Raw genomic sequence first — 19,581 nt, 5'->3', positions numbered from 1 at the left:
GGTATACGATGACGAAACAAAAACGCCTCCAGAGTAAAGTTGACCAAGCGAGGAAAATGTATACGTGCCAAAATATTATTCGTAGTTGGATGCATTTAGTTTATATTTTGCATGTCAAAAGAATTGCACGAGAACATTATGCTCCCATCATACTGTTAAGCATATACTCAAACTTCCTAGAGTTTTTAAAAACTTTTTTCAGAACTTTTCAGTGTATTAATCCATCAAGAAAACAGCTATGGTATACGAAAACACCGATCTGTTGCCACGTAACTAATCGTTCCATACTTACGAGCCTGCAAGTACTACCGTGTTGTTTACTGATGTGGGCATCATAACAACGATATCTTTGCAACTGATGTCACCGTCCTCTGCTGTCAGGTCCCATATTCAAAGGTCAGAATCAGCCTGACCTAATGGACGGCGTAGTCGGTCTGAATTAACTCCAGGCTTTGTGAATTGGGACTGGACCTGCTTTTGAGAAGTACGATTCATGCTCCGCTTGCGCTCACGCTCTGCGCTCTGCAACGCAGACTTTTTCGGCGGTCGTGCGCGTTTTGCGATTCCCTCACACGCTTCCACTGCGCCCACTAAGCTACCTGAACTCAGCACGTTGCGCACAAGGGCGTAGACAAATATACTTCACGATCACAGCAAGGGAAAACCCATTAGGCACAGCCAGCCGACGTAGATCAGACAGACCAATCCACCCATGTGCCTGGGGTTTGTTAACTCAGCTCCCACTTGCAAGGTAAGCAGTTCAAGAGCGGCGCGGGTGGTTTGGGTGGTGATCGACAGACGCAGCAAGCCACACCTGTCACTGGATCCTCAAGCGGACGGCAGTCACGGCGGCCGTCGGCACCGTGACGCGTCACGGCCGGTCTTAATGGCTATCGGCGGCGTATCAGACGGAGGCGGTGAGCCATGCCAGAGCCACGCCTGGCCTGCTGAGTAAGCGGCCGGTGGCTGGCGCGGCGCCACCCGGACCGGCCGCCTATCACGTGTGCCGCTCTTCCGGGGCTGGTCAGGCTGGCTCGTCCAGCGCGCTGGCGCCGGTCACCGAGCCAGCTCACCACAGTGTGCCACGGGTCGAACAGCCTCGTTCACTGCAGCACGTCCGCCGGCATCGGCGCACATCTAAGCGTGCTCCAAAGCCGCCTCGGTAAGGTGCGGTGCTACAGGTCGACCCTGCGATGTGAGCTGTGCTGCCCAGACCGCGTCCTTTGAGCGGCGCCGCTGTGCCGGCAGCTGTTCCCGATGGACGGCGGCACCGACCAGGGAATGACGTTCACGTCGCCCAACTGGGCGTCGGAGCCGCACGAGCCCATCTGCCAGATCACGAGCCGCAAGCCGAGCCACCCGGCCGGCAGCTTCCACTACCCGACCACGCCGACGCTGCCGCCCATCGCCAGTCTGCGCTTCGCCAGGGTCAGCCGTGTTGTTGTTGGCCGACGGCGAGCCGCCCCGGGCCCGGCCGCCCCGCAGGCGCCTGTTGATCATCGGCGCGACAGCTGACCTCCAACAGACCCTGCGGGAGGGGAGGGCAGGGGATCTAACGGGAGGTGTCACTGTTGGGCCCCGCCTCTCAAATGCGCTCAGTCTTTGTCAACTGAACGGCGTGAGGTGCGGAGGGGGTCGTGAAGGAGCTCTTACGTGGCGTGCGCATCATTACGAGGTTAGGTGGATGAGCACTGTCTCGGTTGTCTGGCACGAATTTATGTCGCACCAATCGGTGGAAATGAGCTTGTAAGTTTGTGTTGACTGGTTCGCCACCAATCAGTGTTGGAATGTAAACAATGTGGTCTAGAGGCCAAAACCTTTATCAAAGGTGTCATGAGGTAGCATTTAGTGTTATGTCACGAAAAGTCAAAGATTAGGAGCTGGCATGGTTGGTAGTTCTCCGGGTACACCTGACATCGCTGCGCTGTCTCTGCAGATGAGTTTGTACAAGCTCTCGGACTCGTTTGAAAGGCGGCCCGACACGGTGACCTACACAGTCGGCACCCTGGACCCGAGCCATGCCTTCATCTCGGCCTCGTCCCGAGGCTCTGGCGACCAGCCCGGGCTGCGAGTCCTCGTGACGTCAGACAGCGCCGTCAACCGCAGCAGCACAGCCAGAGCCGTAGCCTCTGCCTGGCGGCGGAGTTCCAACGTCACGTCTGCACAGCTGGCGCTGCAGTTGCCGAAGGACTCGGCAAAGACGGCGCCACCGTCGCAGCTCCGCCCGAACGGCATTTCGCAGTGGCAGCGCACCCAGCAGGTCGGCCCGGCGCCGCGACCGCAGTCTGCCTGGCCGGCCAAGCTGAGCTCGACTGGCGCCGCCGCTGCGCCGCCGCCGCCGGCTCAGAACAGGGACGCGAGTGCGGCGAGGGAGGTGCTCCGGCCGAACGGCGAGGTGGCCCGAGCGGCGCTGGGACCGGACGGCAGCGTGACGCGCGTGGCACTGCGGCCTGACGGCAGCGTGGCACGCGTGGCGCTCCGTCCGGACGGGCCGCCAGTGAAGCTCGGAGGACTGCGCGTCTGGGCCGTGCAGAGCGGAGGCGTGGAGGGAGCCAAGGTGGCCGCCGGAGACAAGAAAGCCATCATCAGGAAAATCGCCAAGCACTATCACCGACGCAAAGGGCGACACCGACAACGGCGGCTGAGACGCCGCAGACGCAAACGTCAGTTCTAATGCTTGGATTATAACTCGGCATGCAAAACGGTTGCCGGTCCAGTGACCTTTGCCACACTCAGAACACTAGGGGTTCGTTGCTAGGAATACAGCTAGAATGGGATGGGCACGCAAATTGTTGGTCCTTTGTTGGTCCTTGTCAGGAAATTAGATGTCGTGCATGCACTTTGCTTTATCGGTGTGTGCTTCTGTTAAGGTACTTCGCCGGGAAGCTACGATGATGTGCTTGCAACGTGATAGCACAAGCCCTTGCTAGTAGTCACAAATCATTGCTCGCGAAACGAAGATGCTACATTCTCCTGTTTGACTGAAACTGATATCTCATTATGTCCTGTTTCATACTGTATTAGCAAATCGTTTCCGACCTCGGACCAGGGCTGGCGTTTCTCGCACCGCATTAACGACCGTGCTCCAGGTGCCTTTCCAAACCACACCGCAGTCCAGTCTGACAGTCTGCCCCGCGCTCCACAGGTGGTCCCCGCAACTGCCAGGTGGGCGAGTGGTCGGCCTGGGGTGCGTGTTCGCGCGCCTGTGGTATCGGCGAGACGACGCGGCGCCGGACAGTGACCCATCACGCACTCCGCGGCGGCCGGCCCTGCCCCAGCCTGCAAGAGCGGCGCTGGTGCGGCTCCGAACGCAGCTGCACCCGCCGGCGCTACTTCCGCTGGTAGCCGGTAGGCCGCGCCACCGGCACGAACGCGGCACGCAGATGGCGCTGCCTGCTGTGATCAGATGCGATGCCACTGAGGCAGCCGTGCTTGCCGGATAACATTGCCCCTGCCACGGGTGCTCTGAGAGGTGGTGTCAGTGCATCCCCCCATTGCCAGTGACTGCTGTTAATACTTGTGAGTGACTCCTGGGCATTGACTGTCAGTCGTTGCTTCTCGAACTTCAAGGCGCCGCCTGTTGTTCGGTGCATAGCAACATAAGCCAGTGAATCTCTCTAGAGGCCATGCTACTGAAGTTGTGTGCAGCGAGCGTCGTCTTAGGAGTATGAAAGAGACATATTGATTGTACTGCTGTCGCCGCTGGTGTCTTACACATTGACTTATTTACACCTTTTTAACACATTTATACCGGCGGATTTGATCGGATTACAAGGGCTCTCGGACTGATCAGTCCGCTTCTGATTATGGTTTGGTCGTGGGTGTGAAGCAATTCGCGATGTTCTCACTTGCGCTGTCAATGTCCAGTGAGCTACATGCACGCTGCACACGCCGGTGCTATATTCGGTGAAAGCTTGTTTAGTGTAACAAGGGCTGCTTTGCGAGCAGCGATGCTAAGGTTGCAATCATTGATACTATGGAAATCCTTTTTGTGTATGTTATATTGGCGCAGTTAGCATTGCAAGCAGCAAAGCTAGTGTGGTAAAGTATGATTTTTGAAAGAGCAGTTTTGTATTTGCTATGTAGCGCGGCGTCGCATTCTCCTGTCACAGTGCTGACACGCGTATGCCTGTGTTTGGGCGGGCTGTGCATCACGCACGCGCTGAAACAATGGAGCGTGTGGGCTGCTGCCGTCAGTTACCCATTGATAAAGAACCCCTTGAAGCATGCAAACAGCCGGGGCAAATACGCCGGGATGGAACTAAAGCTGACATTGGCAACGAACGTTCCCAAGCCTGCTATCCAGGACGCACGCGCCCACTTCGACGGCTTTCACAACACCGGTGTAAATCCAATAATTTTGAGACCCGCTCTCAACAGAGAAGCATCGATCGGTCCTGATCAGTTTAAGATGCCTGATAACGGCGCGTGCGTGGTTCTCTGGGGGTTCGCCTGCTCGCGGAAAGCAGCCTGAAGCAGCGCATCTCAGAGGAGGCTGGCCTTGCCAGCGCTCAGAGCCCAGCGCTGGTCCATGATAACTGCAGTGTAGTGCCGAGTATAGTGCCGAGTTGTAGTGCTGTCGTGCTTCGTTGTGCCAAGTTTAGACGCTCGGCAATGCAGGCGAGGGTGTTCATAGACATGAGTACCCTAAGCGGATAAATGTGTGCCCGCACAAAATGCACAACCGTATCCATGCACATGAACGAACCTGCTAGCATTGAACAACGTAAATGCTCTCGCTTTTGGTTCGCTTAAGAAGCTCCGCCTCATAAACGCAGCGTACGCGCAGCGCTCATCTCACTGTTGTTGCCGGCGAGACTGTGACCTGAGTGCGTGGTCTGCTGCGCGCGCTGCCCGCTGCCCTGACAGGCTGTCACTGACTCCGGCCAGGAGAGAGCGCAGCTGGGGCTACGCTGCTGTGAGCTCGGCGTCGGAGCCTCCGTGGCGCTACGCTTGTGCGCCGCATACCGGTGCTGGAGTAAGTACTGGTGGCGTGGAAGTGTATATGGTTAAACTGACAATATACGTCTGTACTGCGCGCATGCTTCTTCCAATGGAATGACGAGTACCAGCAAGTTGGTGGGCTGTAGATGAGGGCAAAATAGTCGCGATCCTATCTGAACGATGGCCTCATGCCAGACCAGCTACTGATAAAACAATGTATGAGGACCAGTACGTTTGGACTAGTGCCACAGCGTGACTGGTTGGGTAACGAAAACAAACAGACGGAAGACTACATTGTATTGCAAGCTAAATGGACCCTGGTTTTCACGTCCGATCTGGTGTCAGATAAACTTGAAAGAATTAGTGCTGTATACTGAAGAAACATCTTCGATTTCTTCTTTTCTTTGTACAGCCATGCACAATTCATGTTGTCATCAGCGGCCACTGAGATCAACTTTTGCGTTTAGGCACTACTCCCCGCCAAGTCAACAGAAGCTCACGGAAACGAAAACAGTCTTTTCCTCAGAATTATTCAAAACAATCTTTCACGTCTTAGGCGTGACTATGCATTGTCAACTTTAAAGCTGGATTTAAGATGTAGTTAATTATGCATTTCCGGGGTGTGTTCTTAAGGATTTTTCGCCTCTTTTGTCAAGATCAAAGCTAACTGGCGTGAAAAACAAGTTACAAGGCTTTTCAAAACTACATGATACGCTGCTATCTGTCTTGTTGAACTAGTTCAAGTATCGCCTGCTGTTTTGTGGCGTCAGTTCAAGTTCACTGGCTCAAACGACACCAGCTATTTTGTGGCTCGCCGTTCCGTGCGGAAACTGGACGATAGTCCAAGAAACAGTCAGAGCATCACTGAGCCAATCCCTGTCTACGAATCGAGAACTAGCCCTTGGCATGAGCCTCATTCCGCGCCAAAAGGGCAGCTCCACCGGCAGTTCAGCTTTTGGCCCGCCGCCAACTGCATCTTCACTCAAAGCCGGGTTTGCTCAGAGCCAGACTCGATAGTGTGCAGCGGTGCAAGCCGCCGCCGGTGCGCTGCACGGCGTTACGTCAGATGTGACCAGAGGAACAGAGCGCTTACGCTCTGAGGTCAGGCTCATTCTGATGGCTGTATGAGAGCATCGGGTTTTCAGGGTGGATTGTAACTTGCCACCCCTTTTCTGTCTTGTCAAATCTTAAGAATAAAAATACGGACAGTTTCAGCATATGACAGGTAAATAAACGCGGGCAGCGAGTCATGATAAGGAGAGTGGGTACCCTGTCACCTACATGTACTGTATGCCGCACAGCCACACAGTGCAACATAACGCAAAACCGACGACTCGTCTTCAAGTTCGATTTTCATTGCACATGTTGGAAGAGCACTAAATGACACTAACTTGTCCCGAGTCTTGATCTTACCCGACATGGACAGAAAGACCGAACTTCGTTTGTTTAAACATCAAACAGAATCTGAGCGTAAAAACACGTAACTTCCGAAAACAAGCTGATGTTAGCGGCTGGACGGCATTACCCATAGGCAGCTGTCGTCTGGCTGCCGGGCCATGATCGGTGCGGAAGCCAGACACGTGCCGTCTGGAGGTCACGGGCGAGACTGTCTGGAGGTCAGCGGCTGGCGTGCCGGCCAGTGGAAGACCACGCCCTCGTCAGCTGTCCTAGTGGCTCGTCCGTGAACATCGGAGTGTTGCCTTGGTAACGGCAGACGCGTCATGTTTGTAATCTGGATAGCAAATCTAGTCAATGTTGTTTACAGGTTTGCTATCAATTTGATTACTATTTGGTTATTTTAATAGGGCGTGTCGGTGGTCTTAGTTTCCTATTCCGCGGTGGCAGGCTACTCTTATCCACAGAGTCATCCTTTTTTCAATGTAAATGGCTTGGGCTAAATATTTGTGGATGTTCAGATTTGGCATCCGTTTTGAGACAATTTTGGCAACATAACACTTGCCTGGCCTGTCCATTTCTGTCCCAAGGAATTCGGCCCAACTATATCAATGACGGCTATGAGATGTTCTGATGGTTGTTAACAGGTCAAATGCTTAACGCATTCCATCCTGCGCCAATGAAGCCAAGATGTTGCTAGCACACGACAACACGATTATCAACTGCCGAGCGTTAGCATCACCCAACCAATGAGTCGCGTTATGAGAGGCTGGACTCCGACCAAGTGTGAAATGTTAATGCTGCCAACGCTGTCATCTGACCGCGCACACAGCGCTGGGCGACGTTTGGGTTTTGCCGGCTGACTGATTGAATCAGGAAAAAATCACTCTAAGGGGTTAAGAGAGAAAAGGCCGAGAAAAGAAAAGAATGAGGAGGAAACAAATACATGGGGGCAAGGGAATGCTTTGCCACATGCCAGGGAGCAAGTTCCCAGGACTGGGTACCTCAGCTCCTGCGGCCGTCGCCGACCCAGCTGAACTCCTCGATGATGAGCCCGTAGAGGGTCATCATTTGTAGAGGAGGTCCCCGGCCAAGTCTCCTGCGCCTGGATGGCGAGACACGGGGTTCGATTTAAGACCGGACGACTCGATGGCGGTACGCCACGGCTGCCACACACCCCAAATGACAGCGGGTGAATTGTGGGATCGCAAAATACTGGACGAGGGTTCATCCAGTACACTCACAACTCGGCTTCAGTGCTGTCATCACCATCGCCCTACTGCCATTGCTGATCATCCGTGGCGTCGAGCACTGCCGTTCAGTTGACTAGAGACTGATTGACGATTGTTGATGACAACAGCTGATGTCGCGGCGAGCATAGCTGCACTGGCGACCTCTCAGACACACCAAACTGCGCGAGGCACTGCATACGAATGAGGCCGACGCATGTGGCGCCGGCCTAAGGTGACTCACGTGCATCCCGCCCGCCGATCAGTCACGAGCCCACGCACCTGCCCGGGCCAGACACGGCCCCGGGCGAGGCCCCACGTCCATGCGGACACGCAGTCCCGCGGCCACGCGGCCCACACCGCTTAGCTAGTCGTCGATTGCCACAGTTAAGTTGCGGTGGTTTATTTTTTTACTCGCTCTGTGACAAAAGTGCCGTAAATTGCGCGCATTTATGTTACGTTTTCTCATTAAGAGCATCCACAGCAAATCAAACGATGCGACAAAAACCATCCGACCGTTTCCTGCGGGAGTTAAAGCAATTCAGCGCAGGGGCCTGCTCTGATGCACTCTAAAGCTCCCTTATGACTTTACAAATTCATGACTGATATGCCCAAGGGAGTGGCGTAGAATGGCGTGGAGAAATAAATCGTAATACAAATATACAATAACAGTGAAAATAATTTGGCAAAATAAATTGATGACACGTGGTAAAAATAATTCACAAACACAATGGCGCGTGTTTATTGATCTAGCTTCATACTACAAAATTTTATGCTGTAAAAATACTTCCTGCTATCAATTCATGTCACAACAATGGTCCATGTACCCATGCGGAATATTTTTACAATACATTAATTAGTTGTTGCGTCAGTGGCAGATGCAGTAATTTGCATGCTAAGGGTACATTCCTCCTCTGAGTGAGGCTCCACAATCTACTCTGCTTCAGGCACGTCCATCTTGACCTAGACATTGACATGACATACCGAGATCTGTCACCAAAATTTCAGGTTGTAAGCGAGCAGGCCTTTTTTGTTTGATTTATCATCTTTTACTTTTTGCTGTCATTCCGCGTGTGTGGGCTTACCTTGTCATGGGTAGGGGCAAAAACCTCAGATATATTGTGGAAGAATCTTAGCATACGTGTTCAGCCATATCTAGAAGCGCCTAAAAATATCAAACAAGTCAAAAATATTCCTTACTGAGGCTAAGCGACGTAAGAATGTCGGTGGGGGACTCTGGAGAGGTCGGAATCAGGTAAGGCACCAGTTAATGAGCCTTCACATGTTTGTGTTAACAGAGCTATCACGGCTGAAAGCCTTATCTATGAGGCCAGAAGTATCGCAAGAGCGTACCAGTAAGTCTTGTTCTGTCAGTGAAAGATGATGCGCAATTAGGCAATTTCTTGCCTCCTCCAGGTGTCACGTCAAACACTTCCATGCCCTTGAAACAAAATCCGTTGACAGCGAAGAAGGCGTTACAACCCTTTCGGGCGTCGAAGTCGCCCTCTGCTAAGTTTTGGTACCACATGCTAACTACATGAAGGGAAAATCATTCCAGCATGTGCACCGGAATAGTCGCCTTGGTATCGAAATGTCTTAATATGCCCGTGTGGAAAGACACGGCCTTGATGACCTTACAACAGATTTTTGAGAAGTGTTATTTTCGATCCACATGAAGCACCTTTATGGAAGAAACTTGAAACAACTGAATAAAATATAACATATTTCAAATCAAGTCATATAAAACGAAAGATGAAATCTGGTCAAAAGAGAAATACAATCATGGCGTTATTTCTCGATGGCTAAGTTAAAATTGCATGCGCTTTCCAGTTTCCCAAAATCTAAGTGACGTCTTTCGCTTATGGACGCGTAACTTTGAATCCGAGTAATTACGAGTATACAAAGTGGGCTACGGGCCAGACAGGGTCTTAAAAGCAACGTATAAGGCAAACACGTCTGCTATCCGAAACGGCTCGTCCGGTGGCCTTGAAATGTTCACCAATCGATTCAGTGCGGTGAGGTGAGTCATGGGTTGGCAATATTGAGACCTGACCTGGGGTCAAACGCCCCAAAAGCGCGAGGGGAATATGTCTCATGTAAAACCAGACAACTCAGATTTCAGCACCTACAGCATCGATCGCTGTCAGGTCTTCACCAATGGATGCACTGCGCGTAATTCCCTCTTGTAGTTGAAGATTTGGTGACTCTGGGTTAGGTCAAAGGTCATCAAATTTCACAGATTCCAAAATTCCTGCTTGCAGACAACTCATTTTTCAAAACCGACCGAACCCATTGCTGCTAAACTTTCACCATTGGATATGCTGTACCTGATTCCCCCAAGGTAGTGAACGTTACATTGACGATTTGTTTATTTTGTGCGCTAATGCAAAAACACCCTCTGCTCTTTTGGTGAGAGACGCACAAAGTGCACTGTACACGACATATTCAAATTTAGGCTGATTTGGACAGTCGTAATCATCGAATTACGCATTGGCACGGCTGCACACAACACGCACGGCGAGGCTCAAAGTTATCGTTGACCAAAACAGTGACGTCTTTCCGTCATTTTTGGTCTCGTTTGCCTCTGAGACTTGTAACGCGGTGGCAGGCTATACACAGAGTGCAGGAAGCAAGTCCCCAAAACAGATTTGGAGGCCATGGATCTGCCACAGCAAGACGCTGACCAAACCGGTCCGTTTCGGTCAGGCCCATCGAGCCTGCTCCACAGTCGGGCACGTCAGATCTACAGCAGCCGTCACAGCCGCGGCCCTGGCTCAGTTCAATTCGGCTGACTTCTGAAGGACTTTAAGCCAGCAACCAACAAAGGCTGCTGATGAGGCATGCACATGATCACAAAATAACGGTATTCGCGCACCACACCCATTGACTAGCCGCTCCCCACCACGTTGATCATGACCGCGGTTCTATCAATCGCGGCCGCTGCACGCACAATTCAGGGGGCAACTTCCAGCAGAAGAACAACTCGCTAAGGAGAAATTCAAACGGTATCACTATACTGAAAAGACCGAGCTAACCACGCTGCACGTGTTGTTGGGTTTAAACGAAGTGTTCAACATTTGTATGGGGTTTTGAACTGTAACAGCCATCTTGAACATGATTTGGTGCGGTTCACAGCAGGCCCTTCTTAAGACTGAACCCTTTTTAGTTTCCGAGCTACACGCCCGCGAACAGGTGAAGACTATTTCAGGGAGAGTATTTTAATATCACTCAAGCATCCATGACGTCGTAATAGCGCCATTTGAATGCTACCATTTCATTGTTCATGCGACAATGAAGGCTAAACAAAATATAATTGTCGAGTCGTTCATATTTAGCAACCGTGAGCATGATTTTCAAATCCAACGGCAGTTAATTGGCTCTCAATCAGTGTTGTGCAAGGCAAGATAGCGTAATCAAACAATAAGGCATTGAGGAGCATACTGACTAAACGGAGAAGTTATGCTGTCTAGAGCAGCCTATTCCACTTAAAAATATACAAATGGTTGTAGTGAGCTCATTTCATCATATATAACGCTTGCTTAAATAGCTTGAAATGTGGAACGTTCCCTTTAAACATAAAAAACATAATTGTGAATGACACCATACTGTCAGCTTCAACAGGGAATCAGGTATCGTGCACTGGGGGAGGGGGGGGGGGGGATATTTTGCAGTTGGGTTGCCCGCAAGCAAGGTGATGACTCTTGGGCCTAACCTAGGGACACCAAATTTTCAACTGCAACAGGGAATCAGGTATGGCGCATCTCATGGTGACACTTTGGCAGCGATCAGCACGGCAGGTTCTGATAACTGGGTTGCCTGCAAGCAAGAATTCGGGACTTTGTGAAATTTGATTACTTTTGACCTGAACAAGGGCTGTCACCAGTATTTAATTCACCAAACTTTCAACTGCAAGTGGGAATGAGGTTTGGCGCATCCAATGAAACTTTGGCAGCGATCGGGTTGGTAGGCTCTGAGAACTGAGTTATTTGCTTTTTGCATGTGGCATATTCCCCTCACGTTTTTGCGGTGTTTCACCTCAGGTTAGGTCTCGATGTTGCCAACCCATGACTCACCTCACTGCAACGAATCAATTGGTGAAAATTTCAAGGCGATCAGAACAGCCGCTTCGGAGAATGAGCATCTCTGCTTCATACGCCGGTTTTTTTAGACGCTGCCTACGAACCAGGGTCAGAGTCATGGCCAGGCTTACCATCCCCTTCAGCGGCCATAGGGCCACTTATTCCATTGACGTCATCAACTCTTGTCCAATCAGGCGACTTCTGCGTACCCCGCGGCACAGATCGTAAACAAACATTACGGACAACCGATGACGTCGCGGCAACACGTGACGTCGTGGACCGCCGGATCGGTCAAACGGTCAAATCCCTGGTTGACTGTACCTGGTACACAGGAACTTGCCAAGAAGATTTGTTTTGCCGTCACATGTGCCCCATCGATTTCGTTTCCATGGAAAAATGAGCGTCTTTATCAGAGCACTACAACTAAGACAAAAGAAGTGTTGCGCCCGCACGCTTCCCGCCATCAAAAGCACAGTGCAGCCAAGATCGTATTGTAACTCGTGCCGAACGTGGCAGGCAACATTTGTCTCGAATAGTACTATGAAGCGAAGGCACAGTCTGCATCCTTTGATATGTACGGCGAGGAAAAGCTTAGCCTGAATTCAATAGCTGGTTTCTCCGAATCTATTTGAGCCTGGTTAAATTGACAGTTTTTGGCCATTAAAATTAACATTTTATGTTATGCGATCTACAAATGGCGTTAGGTGCACTTTGCCCTATGAAACCCACCACTGCCCTACTGGTGGTCGGGACAGATTACAGGGTAAACTACCCGCCAACTGATTAATAGTTATTCGTTTCTTTCGAAACATCGCCTTTTGCCAGGCTTCGAATGCTGCCTGACGAGGGATGTCAGGGGCAGGCTCGCCCCCTGCTGGTAGGACACGGCAGACTTCATCGAGCCACTGCTCGAGTTTATTGGTTGGGCATTCCTGCGGTGTAACGGGTGCTTCACGTTACTTTACGGAAGTAGAAGTTCGAAGTATGCGAATCAGATACTTGCATTGTAGATTCCTGGTGATGCTTATTATTGTTGGCATCTATGGAAAAAGTTAAAATAGCCTATTTGAATTTATGTGCATTTATGAAAGACATAAAGACAACTGGCCAACAAAGAGCAACAAGGGGCCATTGAGGTTGGCCTGCCTCAGGTTCCCTAGACGGCCTCGAAGCTAATCTTACCACCTGACCTGCATGAATCTAGCTATTAATGAGATCTTCAGACCGATAGAACTTGTCCAAACGGTTTTCGGATGTTGCTAGAGAGGGATCTCCTACAACTTTGTTTACCAGCCCATTCCAATGGTTTACCATTCGTTGAATAAATGGCATCCGCCTCTTCATAGTTCTACTCCTACGTTTTATTAAATGAAACTAGTTCCCTGTATGTTTCAGCCTATTTTTCAGTGCTCCATGTAGATCAACCTTGTCTATCTCTTTCATCACATTGAATGCCTCTATTAGATCGCCTCAAGTCTATGATATTTAGATGAATACAAATGCAAGGCCCCAAGCCTATCTTTATATTCCTTCTTAAGTCTCAAATCCCATTTATCATCCTTGTTGTTTTTCGCTGTGCTCTCCAGTCTGTCTTTATATTCGGGCAGGACAGTGTACGATATATATTTGGGTACTATATATTTTTACAGCTTTGGACAGGAAAGGCTATATTCTTCCGCCTGAAGTAAAGACAGTGTATCTGTGTCTCCGCAGGAACTTGCGTGACTGGGGTCACATCTTTGCATAACACGCGCAAGCTTGGGCTCCATATACAGCCGACTCAGAATCAGTGTCAAGTGTTTACTCCAGACGCGAAAGAACCAAACATAGTTTTGATGAAGTGAAACAGGCGTTGGGTGGCACGTTGGGCCCGTGTTAGAAGCATGCCGGTGAGTGCAGCTGAAACGCGCTATGACAACAGTGGCACACCGTCCATCATAGTTTGTTGTACACACCAGGAGCGGCGCCACGGATTTTCAGCTTGGGGGGGGGGGGCAGTATTTCAAGGGGGCTCCTTGACTAAATGGGGCCTCCTCCCAGTTGGTACCATTCTTTGCATTGTTGTATACAAGGGGTAGGGGTACCGAGGGCATGTGCTACTCTGTCAAAATATGGCACACATCATATCGGAGTAAATGAATGTCGACAATTTCAAAAATGACAGCTTCGGCCCTTCTACTTATTTAGCAAACGGTCTCGGTAACTTAAAACAAGGCATCTCAAGGCAGAACAGACTGCTTGCGTTCCACGAAGGACGCCGCTGTGATGCTAATTCATACTCGGCAGAAGGCCGGCGAAGGGGGGTGGCTTTTTGCACTGACTAAAGCCGCGAAGTTGTGGTGGGTCGACTTTTGGGCTATTCTTGCCAAAACATCGCGGCATACGCAAATAATTTGGATGCATATTGGACATCATACATCGAGCTATACGCCTGCGTTGTTTTAACGTTTATGGATGCAAATTAGCTGGTATGGATGTGAGATCGTGGAGAACTTGGCATAGCGCTGTTTCAAATCTACTGTTGTTATAAGCATCCGTAACTTGATTGGTTACTATGCACACCATAAGGTGTATCCAGAATAAGACAGTAGTAACAGCCAGATTCCTCGTAAAACAGGAGAATGGAGAGATAGGTGCGTTGATGTATCGGCAACATACCTTTATCGAAACGAATATCGGTACTCAATGGCACTATCATAAGTAGTCATTTGACCACTGATATTCGTTTTGATAAAGACATGTTGCCGAGCTATCAGCTCATCTATCCCTCCACTCGCCTGTTTATTTTCTATGGGGAATAAGATTAGAAGTAAGAAGTCTTTCCTAAAATAACATATCCATATAGTCTGGTTTTGTGTTATATGAATTTGATAGCTTCGGTCAGCTTCCACTAACAAGACAGAGCATTAACAACGCCCCAGACATGCCGCAAGCTTTGCCAGTCGGCCAGTTTCTTACCTGAGCTGAGTGAAAACAAATCGAGGCGCATCAGCTGACCCTTACGTCAGGTCCTTCCAAGGCTATAAAAACAATAGTATATATTACGCATTATATAAAGGGCCCTTCCAATGGCGAATGACGTTTGATTTCTACAAAACCGCGCACGTGACGGCGCCAGCATGTCGCTTGCAACCGAAAGAAACGCCATTTTGAGAGGAAGCCAAAATCGCACGTCAAAGCGCTCTTGCGTGTCACAAGCGCACTAAACAACACATGATGCATTGATCACCCATCCTGAGCATGCATTCAAATATTTTGAGAATCCGTCGGTCAGTTGAACCACGACAGCCATTACAAACCGTTACACCGATGGCTACAGGGAGCGGGGAAGGGGTATGTTACCCGCATGCATTGCATTATCAGAAAATTCCGAAGACTTTTACGAGTAAGATTGAGCCGCTCCCATAGGCCGTTTGGCATAGTTCATAGTCTGACTCACCTTGGCTTGGCGTAGGTTTGACTTCCGAACCTGTTTCACATCCATTGTGAAAACACTACACTGACCAGTGGCAATGACACCCGTCTCTGAGAACATTAGATCAGGTAAGAGTGGCGTGACTTATTTTGAGGATCATGCTCATTCATCAGATGATTCTCAGAATCGGAGTCAAATATATCCCACGAAGCCTTTTGATTCTTGAGATAGGAATCACTGATACTGGTCAGTGCATTTGTTCTCTCAGAGTTCACGCATTCTTCATCATCAGCATTCAGTATTTATGCATCTTCAAGGCCTGCTTATGAGTCGTAATCTTTGGCACGAAATCAGGATGATCTACGCCAACGGCCATCCTTTCCTGTGTTACCTGACCATAACATCAGAAGTTGAGCCTTTGTGACAAAATTGCTATCCGAATTTCTAGTGTGTTTGTTGCTGCTGCACTTGATAACTTTATATTTCTGGTGGTTTCAGCTTGCATCCAGGACTCAGAGAAAAATGCAATCTCAGTCTTCCTGAGCCAGCCTCGAGCTACACCACACAAGTCACTCCTGAAAGCGGTTCTCAACTATAGAGGCAGTTTAATGTTCATTCCTGACGATTCGGCAACAGCTCGCAGGAACGTGTCATGAGCTTGTAGCGAATGGTGCTTATTCAGTACACAAGCTGTGGCATGTCTCGCCAATTAAATGCAAAGTTTAGTGGGTGTGCGTTGAGGGTATTACACGGTACACGGATTCCATGTCTGCTCACAGAAACTGATCCATAAAACATGCATCATGTCTTGCCTCGAAGTAAGATTCTAATCAGACCATCTAAACCTAGATGTTTTCCTGGATTTGTGTCATGACTTGAAAACAGCCGGCCTGAGATGATCCTGGGTGTCTAAAGGAAACAAAGGGTTGTCTTTGTAAAACGACTATAATTTGAGTTGTGCCCGAAATTTCGCAATTTCTAGGATCCTTTGACATCGATGGCAAACGGTGTAAACGGTGCAAACGGTGTCGAATCACACACATGAAGAATGTATCGATATAACTTTGCACTGTCGCATGGTGTTTTGATTTTGGTGTCAAATCAACATGCCGTGTGAAATATTTGACGCTGCCAGTGCATCGACACACAGTGTAATCTGATTCCGGAATCAAAAGGCAGTGCGAGTACAAAATGGTACGGAAAACTAGTCAAATATAGAGTTTAATGCCGACCACAACATTTGACATTGGAGTTGAAAATGGACTCTTGAGATAGAAAAGTCTAAACTACCACTCAAACTGCACCCATTTCCAAAGTTCACTTTTTCTTAGTGCAAGTTTTTAGAGCCAGTAGGCATGTCAAGTCAGGTCGTATCGAATAATTTGGAAGTGTATGAAATTAAACGGCACTAATGCTGCGGGCGTGTTTTGACACCGGTTGCGCCGTTTGACATCTCTGTCAAAATAATTAATAAATTTAAAAGTTTTAGGCACCCATCCAAAATACACGCTTTCCCGAAGTCGATTCCTTATAAGTGCGCGGACAACCTTGTTTATTGTGACCAATTTAAACAACTCATAACCTGGGGTTCACTGCAGACGCCAAGCCAGCCTTTGTCCGTCATGTCTCAAGCATTGCCAGCTGAGTCAGCCACTCCGACGTAGTTGTTGACTCTTTCAACCGGCTTTCAAGCCGGCTTGAATGGCTCTAAATCTAATTGTGGTGCTCTGCCGTCCGCACACTTCTCCAACGTGCGCTCTATTTTAGAACGCTATTTATAGACTAGCATGATCTGGACGGCGGCGGCCGATTCCCACTCAGGACGGTGCGATCGGGTACAACACAGATTTATCATCTGGCTCGGAGTTCATCCTTCTCCCGGACATGCTCATTCTCTTTCGCGTCGGCATGTCTTGTGCCACTTCCGCATTTCCTTTTTAACGTAACGGGGAGTCCAGCACGAGAGCGTTTGTATTCGAAACGTTCTTCGAGCAAAGTTAGACTACCACATCTTGTTGAGCTGCTTTTCCCTACACTTTCGTCCTCCATCAACCCGCGTGCAAAGACTGCTTGAGTTTCCCGATCACAGTGAACACCGTGAGCTCCGGACTTTTCCGTCGGGCAGACATGTGTCTGGATCCCAAGGGTGAATCCAGGATCCCGCAGTGTTCCATGCTTAGGGGTGCTGGAATCGGATCCTGGAACTTTTGGGGGCTTCAGACACATGTCTATTATAGGGCATGGCGAGACTGAATAATCCTTGTCATTTAACAACGTCGTGGAAGTTGGTGGCTTGCCGACGTTTGTGATACATTCGGGCCCGTTTGATTAGATGCATAGGTTCAATGAAATGCCTTTTGTCGAGTGCTTTCCTAGATGCACTTCTTATGAGTGAATGTTGCAATGCAGAGTTTAGTGCGTTGTAGTGCAGGCCATATTTATTGTTGCGCCTTTTGTAATCTACTAAATTTACTCACCAGTGGCGGGACTCTGTTGGTGATGACCTCAATAAATATAAACATAAACATCGTGGAACCGTGCAACCCCGTCAGTAACTAACGGTACGTCGCCTGGGCTTGGAACCCAAGAGTTATTCGGCGCAGCTGCTCTGCGTCGTAGCTGATTTCTCGAACTGGACGCGTCAGGAGGCAGTGAGCCGGACATCCGCAGCAGCCGGGCTCTGCGTCAACATTCCGCGGCGCCTGCGGCTCATCCCGCTCCAGCCCGTCTGCCCGGGCCATGCTTGACCGCCGCGGGCCTCACGCAAGCTTCCACTCGCCGATGATAGCCGCCCGAAGGCATGCGGCACCTCGCCCACCGATGTCAGGCATGACGTCATGAGATCACCTACGGCCGATGACATCAGGCGCGGGTGACATCCAAGCGCTCTGGGTACGGCGCTGGGGTCGGGCAGCAGCTGACGCCGGGGCACCGCGACCCGTCGCAGCTCGCTGGCCGTTCGGTTCCTGCCAAGCCACAGGATGTGAACCGCGAAGCACACAGTGACGCATCGCCCAGGAGGGCTGCGGAGCCTCACATCCGTCCGACGAAATAGCGGTGACTGCTGAGGACGCTACACGCCCTGGTGTGCCAAGCTCCGCACAGGGCTAAAAACGGACGTTCCATGGGTCGGGCTCTGGACGGAATCTGATAGGATTCGTGGAATGGTTCTTCAGGTTCCTGTGCCGATCAGTAATGAGCTGAATTGACATTGCAAGACGCCCGACTTTGATTGACGTCCGGCCGGTGCCGGGCGGTGTTGCGTCACCGCTGACGGCCGCGGCGCCGCCGTGTCGCCCGGCGCCGCACGGCCGCCCCTTCCGCGCTGTGTTGGCGTTGGCTGCTGTCATGTTTGGCGGCGGCCCGGCGAGCCCACCCAGCAGCGGTCAGGAGACCGCTCTCGCGGAGAGTCGGAGCCGACCCCCGCCTGCCGCCGGAGCCCGCCGCCGGCCGGCCGGCCCCAGCCTGCCGGCGCCGGGCGGCCGCCGGCGTCGGTTACCGTCGGCCCCCGCGGCCCAGCTGTGTCCGAGCGGCGCTGCGCTGACGTGGGAGCCGGCAGCCGCCCCTGAGTCAGCACTCAGCTGGGCGTGGGAGCGCTGCTGTCCGAGCTGTCGCTGGGTTAACCCTCAGCTGGGTGTGGGAGCGCTGCTGCCCGAGCCATCCCTGGGTTAGCCCCCAACGAGGTGCGGGAGCGCTGCTGTTTGAGTTGCCACCACACACAGCTGGACTGATCTAGCGAAAGATCTCTGGCGCCAGATGGTGTTGTTCGCGGGCCACGGCACCAACAGCTGGTGAATCACTGCTCAGTGGGCACAGAGCCTATGTCGTGTTTGGCCTCTAGCCGTACTGCCAAACGGCAGCTCGTTGAGTCCAGTTCCGGGCTCTGTTCAAAACAGACACTGTTTTGAACAAAACACTGCTATTAGTCACTGCAACCCGTATTAGTTGATAAGGCATGCCGAGAGTTCGCAAATTATAGCCCTCACTCCAATGCCACGATAGCACCGCGGCACTTCCCGAACTGCTTGGGCTAATACATACGGATTAAGCCACCCTTCATGCATCTTTGTGTAATTTCTTGCTTGCGTAATGAATTTGGTGCGTTTTGATTGAAATACATTATTGCTGGTAAATGCCGACGGCACTGATTAAAAAACCGCTTCATTCGTGATAAGTAAATCGGGTAAAGCGCCAATTCTTCACTCGATGATCAGCGTCTCACAACGTGGGAATCGGTTACCAAGCTGGACCGCGGCTGGTTACTGTATACAAGGAACGCTTTATCGCTGCCGTGATGCTACACGTGTTGTAAACAAACGTGCTCGTAGTGCGACGCAGTCTTTAAGTCGCATTCAGATAGGAAATCACCATGAGGCGTGCCAATAACATTGACATGTATATGATTGCCTCAGAGCCTCCGCCCGGCGAACGGCCCGCTTCGGTTCGTGGAGTGGCTTTACGATGGCCGGCATATGATGAGCGAACCAGCGCGGCGTAGTTGCTGACCTAATCCGTGAGG

At 50.7% G+C, this 19,581-nt stretch overlaps 1 protein-coding gene across 1 annotated transcript in view; it reads left to right on the top strand.

Moving 5' to 3' along the window:
- LOC119112097 (spondin-1) overlaps window positions 1-5,032 on the top strand; it is a 33,051-nt gene extending 28,019 nt beyond the window's left edge. Inside the window, exons 4-6 of the mRNA XM_037236105.1 lie at window positions 1,249-1,428; window positions 1,937-2,663; window positions 3,146-5,032. Of these exons, the coding sequence (XP_037092000.1) occupies window positions 1,249-1,428; window positions 1,937-2,663; window positions 3,146-3,345 (1,107 nt within the window). The 3' untranslated portion in view covers window positions 3,346-5,032. The remainder of the gene's footprint in view (window positions 1-1,248; window positions 1,429-1,936; window positions 2,664-3,145) is intronic.
- The last annotated feature ends 14,549 nt before the right edge of the window (window positions 5,033-19,581 follow it).

Source organism: Pollicipes pollicipes, unplaced genomic scaffold (genome assembly GCF_011947565.3).
Source record: "Pollicipes pollicipes isolate AB1234 unplaced genomic scaffold, Ppol_2.1 Scaffold_7261;HRSCAF=8764_pilon_pilon_pilon, whole genome shotgun sequence".
NCBI classification, from domain to species: Eukaryota; Metazoa; Arthropoda; class Thecostraca; order Pollicipedomorpha; family Pollicipedidae; genus Pollicipes; species Pollicipes pollicipes.
This window is presented reverse-complemented; position numbering and strand designations above follow the sequence as displayed.